Genomic DNA, 11,209 nt, shown 5'->3' on the forward strand with positions numbered 1-11,209 from the left:
GATATAAACCTACATCAAACTCTGAACCTTCTTGTGAGGCCGAAGAATTGTCCTGGGGCCAAAGTCTTAACAATCATAAAGAATCATCTGGCTGATTAGTTTCTGAGAAGAAGATTTTTAAAGATTTACTCTATATATTCCTATGTTAAACTTAAACCCCCTAGAATGGCCCCACCCTACCCCTGGGGGCCATGATTTTCACAACATTGAATCTACACTACCTAAGGATGCTTCCACACAAGTTTCAGCTTTCCTGGCTGATTAGTTTCTGAGAAGAAGATTTTTAAAGATATACTCTATATATTCCTATGTAAAACTGTGACCCCCCATTGTGGTCCCACCCTACCCACTGGGATCATGATTGTCACAACTTTGAATCTACACTACCTGAGGATGTTTCAACACAAAGGTCAGCTTTCCTGGCTGATTAGTTTTTGAAGAGAAGATTTTTAAAGATTTACTCTATATATTCCTATGTAAAACTTTGACCCCCCATTGTGGCCCAATCCTTTCTGAGCAGAAGATATTTAAAGATATACTCTATATATTCCTATTTAAAACTGTAACACCCCTTCATTGTGGCCCCACCCTACCACCGGGGGTCATGATTTTCACAACTTTGAATTTACACTACCTGAGGATGCTTCCACACAAGTTTCAGCTTTCCTGGCTGATAAGTTTCTGAGAAAAAGATTTTTAATGATTTACTCTATGTATTCCTGTGTTAAACTTTAACACTCCTTCATTGTGGCCCCAACCTACCCCCGGGGCCATGATTTTCACAACTTTGAATCTACACTACCAGAGTATATATCCACGCAAATTTCAGCTTTCCTGCCTGATTACTTTTTGAGGAGATTTTTAAAGATTTACTCTATTTATTCCTATGTAAAACTTTGACCCCCACTGTGGCCCCACCCTACCCCCAGGGATCATGATTTTAACAATTTTGGATTTACACTACCTGGGGATGCTTTTACATAGGTTTCAGCTTTCCTGGCTGATTAGTTTCTGAGGAGAAGATTTTTAAAGATTTACTCTATATATTCCTATGTTAAACGTTTGACCCCCATTGTGGCCCCACCCTACACCCGGGGGTCATGATTTTCACAAATTTGAATCTCCACTACCTGAGAATGCTTCCACACAAGATTCAGCTTTCCTGGCTTAATGGTTCTTGAGGAGAAGATTTTTGAAAAATTCTCAAAATTTGTCATTAATTTCTAATTATCTCCCCTTGGAAAAAGGCATGACCCTTAATTTTAACAACTTTGAGCCTCCTTTGCCTAAGGATGATTTGTGCCAAGTTTGGCTGAAATTGGTAGTTCTTGAGAAGATGTTGAAAATGTGAAAAGTTTACGGACGGACAGACGGACGGACAGACGGACGACAGACAAGATGTGATCAGAAAAGCTCACTTGAGATTTCAACTCAGGTGTGCTTAAAACAGAAAAATAGAATTTTACCAAAATTGTGACCATGCCCCTTTTAAACTTGGACATGCAAATGCCCAAGAGAATGTTTCGGTTAATGAATGTTTATAAAAAAAACCAGCTGGTTTAAATTAATGACGTGCAAGATATACACAAAGCGCTAAGCTGTAAAACATCAAGTTGCATATGTAATTTATTGTTTATTTTAAAAGCTAGTACGTCACTAGAACACTTAACATCATCAAAGTGAATCTTATGGTCAATTTTGAAACAATTTGATGTAGTTTCCTACCCGTTGATATCTCAAAACCCAACTCTACCATTGGTACCACATTACCACCACGTGATTTTCTATCACTTTATTGAGTAATTTCAAAAGTATTGAAATTCATTCGTTGACACAGTCCCTGTATCTCGTAATATTTGTTGATAATGCAGCTAGTTTTTGATGTAATCTTGCAGCAAAGTAAATACATGAGTGTTTAAGCTTTATCAGCTGAGGAGGACTTTTATCGGTTGTTATCAGATGATTTCTTAAAAACTACCGGCGTGTACGGTGGATTTTTTTTTTTTGGATTTTTCTATGCATTAGTAGAGTGTTTAAAAAATATTACACGTTTGGTACGTGTTTATAAACGGAAATTATTTCAAAGAGCAGCATAATTATATAATTTGTCATGTAAGTATCTTATTAAACAATTGTTTTTAAACGATTTATATCGGTTATTAACACTTATGTGCACATTTTGTTACATTAAAACAACATGGACCTTGAGCATTAAATCGCTTTAAAGTAACATTTCTATATTTTTAAATTAACATTTTAAATAAAACAAAATGTTTACTATATATAGATAATTTCTAGTTACTCGTACTTTACTATTTGTAATGTAAAGTAATAAAATGATTACAATACCTTATGGGTTTTTTCTTAAAATCATCTTGTTTTTCTTTTTCTTTAAGGTTTCCGATTTTCCCATACCTGAAATCATGTTATATTCTGCCAAGCTCTCTTTTTGTGTTGCAATTGCCATCCAAATGTGTATAATTTGCGTGTGGATATTTTTCTACAAAAGAAATTTTCAAATGTGTGGACGACAGTATGGTAGGTATAATGATGGCTCTGTTTTGACCATCAAGATTTCTTCGCTACAATTTGGTAACCTTAAGAATTCTAAAAACTGTTATTTATGCCCTTTGAATTGAAGTAAGTTTAAAAATACATGTAATTGAAACATGTTTATAACAGAAATGCTTTAGAATGCAATAACAAAATACTGTTATCTCTAAGGTTTGCTATTGCATTATCATGATTGAAAAAAAATTAAACAATATGATAAAAATACTACTCATGTGAAACAACAGGATTTGTTTGAAACGAGTAACTTGATTTACATATAATTTTCTAATCTGCACTCTATCTAGCAGATGCCAAGCCGTAACAATTTTGTTAAATATTAGCATGAAATCATTTACAATAACAAACACCTTTTATCGAAAAAATGTTTAATGTTGTAAAAACACAGATAATAGCCTATCTGGTATTCAATTATTAAATGGAGCTTGAAATCCATACTCAAAATAAAGGCTAACTATTTCTAAATATATGTTCTAAAAATACATAATAAAGAAGTGTATCATTTATGGTAAATATAAAATGGAACTTTATTAAATTTAAATTATCGATCTAACCAGATTGGTTAAAGTATTTTTTAATGATATAGATGTTCGCAGAGTCTGATTGATAAAAATTAAGAATCAAAATTGTGATATATTGAGGAAAACACTTCGACTAACATTGCGTTTGTAGGTGAAATCGCCACTCTGACAAAGACAGAAGGCAGACTAACAACTTGCCCACTTATTCCTATTGGATTAGGTATACCTTTACTTTACTTAGTATTTTACTCTAATACAATACGTTATATACATGTACGTCCATTTTAATCGTAATAATTTTAACAATACTTATAATGGTAACTTGTAAATTGATTTTATATCAGGTTGCTTTGACTAAAAATATTTTAAAGATGGAAGACCATTTTTTGTGATTCTTGTATAACAAATAAAGAAATTAATTTTTGATTTAGCCCTAATCTTATTTTATTAACACTGTGCCAGAATTTTATTCGATTATTCTAGCTTAATTTACAAATATAAGTAGTAAAAATTCACTTTAATTATTATTATTTTGGGGTAAATCATATAAATAGTTATTTGATGCTTTAGATATTATTTCAAGGAACGACGTTAATTTGTACAAAATTTAATTTTGATGTCAAGCTGGTGAATACGTTTTGCACGCTCGTCGAATTGTGATGTACGCAAGTAATAAACACATTATAATACTTGGATTTGTTTAACCAATTTAAATGAGATGTTACAACCAGAATTGAATTATGAATTTTGTAAAATCAGAAACATAATTTTAAAAAGCATAAAACAAAACTAAAATAATCAAGAATTGCTAAATAATCAAAGAAAAATAAAAAAAAATAAATAACATACAAGGAAGCCAAAATCTATCCTGATTATATTTTTCATATAAATATTTTGATCTGATACTGTCTTGTTTCTATCTTTTATATAAACACGTATAGAGAGAAAAAAATAAATGGGTAAAATTTGTTTAATACAAATGACTACATCTTTAATTATCCTTATTGTCTCGGATAATTAAAAAAAATGATCTGATCCTCGTACATAAAAATTATGGTCAAACTTCATTTAACTGATTTTTGCTTACTGATTTTTGTATTGTGTTTTAGACATTCCAAACATCATCTTCGCTAGTCAGGGGTTGTCGATCAATTCCTCTCCTTATTAATGTTAATTGAGGGTAGCCAAGTGCACCGTCAACCCTTGGCTTGCAAAGATAAACAAACATAAGAAAACTCCTTCCGCATAGAAAATAAATAAAATGTTTTCTCATATCTACACTAGTTGGAAGCATCACTGTTAATAAAACTGATCCGCAAACATGGACGACGATTGAACAGAAGTATAGTGTAATAAAAGACGGTGGTTTTGTGCCTGAAAACTGTACGTCCCGACAGCGAGTGACCATTCTCGTTCCATTTCGCGACAGGGAAAGCCATCTTAGAATTTTTCTGAATCATATGCACGCCTTTCTTATGAAACAACAACTGGAATATGCAATATACGTTATAGAACAGGTAAACATCCATAGCTTTATATAATTTTAACTATTGATATTTTATCTCGTGTATCATTGTATTGGATCATTTAAGCACTGATAAACATTGAATTTTTTTTTAAATTTTGTATCTTTTGGCATGAAAAAATCTTCAGATAGGAAAAATATTGTATAATAACGTTTAGCCCTAAAATGTTCGCCATTATTCTATCTTATTCTTATTATCACTTTTTTGCTATTTTGAAAGTTATTTAGTCACTCTATATTAACTCTACTCAGTATTTTATTGCTTTAATTTTTAAAGTAATTCTAGAAATAAAACAAGAATACTTTTAAAAAAAATTTAACTGCAGACGTATTTCACAGTGTGATCAATTTCTTAATCAAATATATTTTCCGTTTCGCGTGTCGATTGGGATATTCGTTTGTTTGGGAAGCCAAAGGGCTATCAACGATTCAATATATTGTTGCATTATCCTCTCTGTTTTGGTATCAGATCTGTTCGTTTATTTTGTTTGAGAAAAACGTTAAAATTGTTCATTTTGAAACAATCCCTATGAAAAAATGTTTAATTGATTTTTATTACGTGAGGGAAAGATTAGCAACTGAACAATTTGTATTGAATTTCAGAGGACTTGGCTCCTCTATCAAGAAACAGCTCATCTTAATTTAGTCATCAAATGGGTATGATCAAGTATAAAGGTTTGGGCCGTTCAATTTTCATTTGATTTGTATTGCAGAAAAATCCATCATTAATAGATTTGGCGCAAAGTGCATTACCAACATTATTAATTAATTTCATAAACTATTCTTTACATTGCCTTTATCTCAAACTTTATTTTAGTGGCAGATCTGATTGATATGATCATTGCAATTTTTAGTAAGGCACGGAGACATTTTTAATATATTCATTATTGATCTATATTAAATCAAAAATATATGTAGATATTTAGAGGCTCTTATTAAAAAATATGAATATATGATAAATCAATGTGATTTAACATAATGAGCTACCAAATAAACTAATATCTTTATAATAAGTCAAAAAGGCACCTATGCATAAGTTTTATGTGTCAAATATTCAACGGTATTCTAAAAGGATATGAAATAAGCTCTTTCAAGCAGAGTTAAAATACTTCAATAGATTTTTATAAATACATGTAAAACAATGCATAAATAAATGTGTTTAAACTCTGTTCTTGAAAATAAAGTTTTTCTGTAGGATCGTGTGTAGTAGCTAACATATTAAATACCCAGCAAAGGTAAGGCACTGTTTTGGTTTATCTCTTTTATCTACACCGATTTAGAGGGGGGGGGTAGAGTTTCAGTGAGTTGCAATTAAATTGCGTGCTATAATTTATAGTAAAAATTAAACACTTCATACCAGACTAAGGTACTTAAATTCAATATATAATATTTTATATGATTATGCAGACTCCATTCTTTTTTTAATAAACTACATCATTTCAGATGTAAACTTGCATGCAACTTTATGCTCTCGAAGTAATAAAGCATAATTGAATGAATTGAAATTATCCAATATTTTAAGAAAATAATTAATAACCTCTAAATAAAGTTGGTCAAATTTACAGCATAGCACTATAAATTCGGACACCGTACACTGTGCTTAAACTGACTCGAAGTCTCTCGGAGTCTCAATGTTATTTGATAAAATGTTCATAGCTAATTAGCAACAGGCTTGACCTTGGTAATTTTTTTTTAAATATTGAACTTGAACAGTTAAAAATCTTTTTCAAACTGATTTGTATATCTTCTTATTCATTTTAAGCATAAATAAACATTTCCTAACGTTTAACACATTATTTTTTATCTAAAACTGGAATCTACACTTCAAGATTCAAAATGTAAACAAAAGCTTTGTTTACATAGCAAAGAATTATAAGCTCTGTATCTCACTTTTAACACTGAGACTGACGCTCAAATTTTGGTTAACAATTCGAAAAGACTTACTTAAGCATTGTAAACATTAAAAATGGAAAAATAATTTTTGCCAAAAATCGTGACCATGCCCCTTTAAAATAAAAACGTAGACTCTCCATAACATGTCAATTGGTAAATGTTAGTTAGATATTCCGTTATCAAGCTGAGAGTACAAATTATTGCGGGAATTGTTTTAAAAGGGTGTACAGCATTTAATTATAGTAGAAATATTAAATATCAACCCCACCCTAACAAAGACTTATGATATTTACTTTATCAATATGATTAATACGCTTATTAACCTTATTCTTAAATAATCACTCGATGTGTCTATTCTGTTAAAAAACTGTAATAATGCCATTTCATGAAAACGTTTCTAATCCACATCAAATGAGCCTGGATATCTGTAGATTGAGTACTTTGATTAGTGTTTGTATTTGTAAAACATATAAAATGACTAATTTATGAAAAAATGGATATATTTTTACCATTTTCCGGCTTAAAATAAATACATTAATTAAAGTATAAAAGGGTCAAATTTTAAATATTTTTTAATATAAAATACAAGCATAATACATGAATTTGATAACCACATATGCATAGTCACAGTGATTTAAAATTGAAAAAAAAACACCCTAACCTCTCCCTTATATTTATCTTCATCTTTTTCTTATTTTGTAGCAATAGTCAATTTTTGTTGGAAACCGAACCATTTGCAAAAGCTAAACAGCAATTCCAATGAGCTTTTGAAGTCATTAGGCATTTAACCAAAACGATTAAAACAATAATTTTAGTTTTATAAGCTCAACGCCACAACAAGTCTCTAGGAATGAGGTACAACAATTGGAAATTTTGATCGAACACAAACACTAAGTACAAGTTTATTTGGAAATTTCAGTCCAAAGATTTTGAATTCAATCGGGGTTTCTTGTTCAATGTTGGATTTAAGGAAGCTCTCAAAGACTCTGACTACGACTGCTTTGTGTTTCACGATGTGGATCTTCTTCCGGAAAACGACCACAATATCTACACCTGTCCTGTTGACCAACCAAAACATTTATCTGTTATCTTGGAGAACTGGGATTACAAGTAAGAATTAGGTCTTTTCAAATGGTCAAATTTTCACAATAACTGTACTTTACTTTACATTTATCGATGTCGAACCAATTATCAAGGTCAAATGTGTAGGTCATTGCAGAATTATATGAAAAATACTTTTCCAGAGCGTGTGCAGTAATCTTGAACCAAGTCAATGTGAAGGTCATAGTGGATCTCTTTATTATCAGTTTTAGAGCGTATATTTTCGCATTTGCTTGATCTTGCTCAGATTGAACAAAAATGCTTCTGTTTTAGGGGTAATGCGATTTAATCAGAAGTTTTATGCAAGCTGGAAAATGTCTAAGTTATAGGTCAAAGTCAAAGCAAAAATGTCTGCAATTCTTTTTATCCTATTGCCCAAAATATAATTTGGGAATTACCTAATGGAAATCTTCACATTGCAGAGATGGGGTAAAAATAGAAAATACAGAAAATATGTGTGTCTGTCAATGATACCTATGCAATTCTTTATATAGGCTTGCTAAGAAACGGGTTTTAAAGAACCAGTTACAGCATTCGAATGAAAATCTTATATTTCCGGCAAATAATTCATTATTGCATCAAGTAGAAATTGATTTCCATCTAATTCCTGCCTCAAACGAAAGAAATCATATTAGTTTAAACCATGGTGTACTTCAGATTGCCGTATGATGCAAATTTTGGAGGTGTTTCGGCCATGACAAAAGAACAATATGAAGCTGTCAATGGGTTTTCAAATAGCTTCTTTGGTTGGGGCGGAGAAGATGACGACTTTTACAACAGGTTTATTTTCTTTTTCAAAAAGGTTTTTGTTAAGTTGTACAGAATTAAACTGTTAATATAGATAAAAAAAAAACAACAACACTGATTTGAATTAATTCTTTAACTTCTACTATGTACGCTCGCGTGCAAAAAGTAAGTCATTTTTTTAACCCCTATATATTTTATTGAAAACAAGACTCATTTTTAAAAGGTCTTTTTTTTTGTCCGATTTTGAAGAAATTTATAGTGATTAACGTAGAATCAATTTGCACTTTTTTTTAATACACTGAAATAGTTTTTAATGACTCATTCGTAAAATTTGATATTTCAAACATATTTGAAAGATCTACCATTAATTTTGATATCACAATTGAAATGAAACAGCAAAACTAACCTGTTGTTAAAGATAGATAGATAGATAGATAGATAGATAGATAGATAGATAGATAGATAGATAGATAGATTTCTGTTTTATTGCAATGAATATTCATATTACTGATTAGTTAAAGATCGTTGGATTAATCATTTAGATCTGACTTCAATTTTTCCTAACAAAGAAAGAAATGTTTTTAGGGTAGTATGGGCAAATATGTCCATATACAGAGCCATAACTGGTGTTGGAAGGTACTCTTCTCTTCAACATGTGACAGCAACAGAAAATCCAGCAAGGTATACATGTATCTTTATTTGTCTGTCTTTCTGTATGAATATTTGTATTTATCTAATCTAATTAAATTAAGATCCATTGATTCGCTTCAGTAGATCACTACAAGGGATCTTATTTTAACTCTCTCTCTCTCTCTCTCTCTCGATCGATCGATCGATCGATCGACTCAGACATTTAAGATTGGATGTTATTTAAGCAGCTGTTAAAGGGACATGGTCACGATCTTGGTCAATTCTTTTTTTTTTTTTTTGTTTCTATTATTTACAGTGCTTTAGGAATGCATTTCTAATGATCAAACGTAGAGTCAGTCGTACAGCTGTAAGCAAGATACATGTACAGGGCTCACAATTCTTTGCCATGTAAACAAGGCTCGGCCCCCCTTTTTTATACAAAAGTTTGATATACCAGTAAAAAAGTGATTTGTCTATCTGCTACTTCATTATAATCATAAAAAAAACACTTCCTAACGTTATTTTAGGTCTTAAACTGGAATTTTCACATCAACATTCAAAATGTACACAAAAGCTTTATGTACATCGCAGAGAATTGTACGCTCTGTAACTTGCCTATAACTCAACAAATGACACCCAATTTTGGCTGCCTATTAAAAATGCCTCGCTGAAGCATTGTAGACATTAAATTAAAATAAAATAAAATAATTTTTGGACCAATCAAATCGTGACCATGCCCTTCAATCACATTAAACTGGATTTCTTTTTTCTTCAGGTACAAAATCCTCAGTAAAGGAAAAGAGCAGATGTGGAAGGACGGGCTGAGTTCCCTCAACTATATAATAATACAGAAAAAAACTAAAAAACTGTTCAATCATATCATTGTAAAAACAATATAATGTATACTTCTAGATCATACATGTAGTACTAACAGTACTAGAAGTTTGTTGTTGACGATAAAAAGAAGGCACTTTTAAAAATTTTTGCAGCAGTCTCAGAAAGGAATATTAAAAAGATGTATTTAAAAAACAACAAAAGCTGTAAATGTGCGTTTACTGAAAGAACAAGATACGGTATTGACATTATCTGGCCGCAAAATTTACGATACTATCAACGTCTTTGTCTGCGTTATTGATGTTGTGCATTGTACTATAAAGTCCGTCCCAAGATATTTATGCTGCACATTGTTTGATTAAAATAAACATACCTACGAAAGAAGTACAGTTGAAATCTGTGAAAGGGAAAATTTACATGTTAACTTCATTTAAACATTATCGTTTTTCCCTCGTAAAAATTCACAGGATCGAAAACAGATTTCCTACGGAGATTTATAATGGAAAAATGTTGACATCTTTTCTCCATTCGGAAGTCACTCGGAATACCTTGCTCATTTTCCAACGTTATCATCCGGATTTAAGGTAATTGTCCATACGTCACAAAACAACGTCTGACGTAATTCACGCGTTATTACGTCTTATCCGTGCCCGATCTAATTAAGACCTAACGTTAAAAGGTGTATTTCAAAACAAAAATATCAAGCTGACATAGAAATTGATTCAAAACAAATATATCAAAAATCATGACAACTGCAATCAATTAGGCCTACCGGGGTATTAATCAGCGAAATAACATGACTGGGTTGTTTCGATTGCGTACTCGTTTTGAAAATATAGACCGCTTACTTTTGTCCTGCATAAACATCAATTCATTATAAGGTTGAATTTAATCCCATTCTTTGAACATTAATCCCTGAACGTCTATAAACATCCAAATTAAAATCCTGACCGAGATGTATATTCAAGTGCATAAGGGAGATAAAAACACAAGGGGAAATAATTTGACCTATATCATCTTTATCCTATTCGCTTAGCAACGAGCATAGATTTATTTTCCACAAAAAATGTTTTTAGAATTAAAATCATGCGCTGAAGAGAAGTTGTATCATTATAAGAACAGTCTTTAAAACCAGTAAAAAAAAGTTTGAATAAAGTTTAAATAGAGGTTTTGTTTTGAAGGCATATATCTGGTAGTTAGCATTATCCACGCATGTGACTGCAATTTCTAAATACCGATCTCGATCCATAATACTTACCGATATCCAAAGAAACCATCTTTTGCGATTTAAATAATACAGATTAATCAACAGTTTTTTTTAAAATCATGTTTTCTATTTAACAATAATCAAAACATATATTTTAGAGTTATGAAATAATAAACCTAT

General features: G+C 31.0%; 1 protein-coding gene across 2 annotated transcripts; it reads left to right on the top strand.

Annotated features, from left to right (window-relative positions):
* Positions 1 to 1,929: 1,929 nt before the first annotated feature.
* Positions 1,930 to 9,906, top strand: LOC128164574 (beta-1,4-N-acetylgalactosaminyltransferase bre-4-like). Of its 2 annotated transcripts, XM_052828493.1 has the most exons (8): positions 1,933 to 2,112; positions 2,397 to 2,538; positions 3,244 to 3,312; positions 4,377 to 4,609; positions 7,430 to 7,620; positions 8,269 to 8,391; positions 8,944 to 9,039; positions 9,764 to 9,906. In XM_052828493.1, exons 2-8 carry the CDS (start codon positions 2,424 to 2,426, stop codon positions 9,885 to 9,887), a joined length of 951 nt encoding a protein of 316 aa, XP_052684453.1. In that variant the 5' UTR covers positions 1,933 to 2,112; positions 2,397 to 2,423; the 3' UTR covers positions 9,888 to 9,906. The 2 variants fall into 2 exon arrangements, with proteins under 2 accessions (XP_052684455.1, XP_052684453.1); XM_052828495.1 differs by lacking the exon at positions 8,269 to 8,391 and having other exon boundaries at positions 1,930 to 2,112.
* Positions 9,907 to 11,209: the final 1,303 nt, after the last annotated feature.

This window comes from Crassostrea angulata, chromosome 10 (assembly GCF_025612915.1).
Source record: "Crassostrea angulata isolate pt1a10 chromosome 10, ASM2561291v2, whole genome shotgun sequence".
Taxonomy (NCBI): Eukaryota; Metazoa; Mollusca; class Bivalvia; order Ostreida; family Ostreidae; genus Magallana; species Magallana angulata.

Coding starts and splice junctions, on each gene's coding strand:
- LOC128164574 (XM_052828493.1), top strand. CDS start 2,424: ATGTTATATTCTGCCAAGCTCTCTTTTTGTGTTGCAATTGCCATCCAA. Junction 2,539..3,243: donor AATGTGTGGACGACAGTATG/GTAGGTATAATG, acceptor TTGCGTTTGTAG/GTGAAATCGCCACTCTGACA. Junction 8,392..8,943: donor GATGACGACTTTTACAACAG/GTTTATTTTCTT, acceptor AAATGTTTTTAG/GGTAGTATGGGCAAATATGT.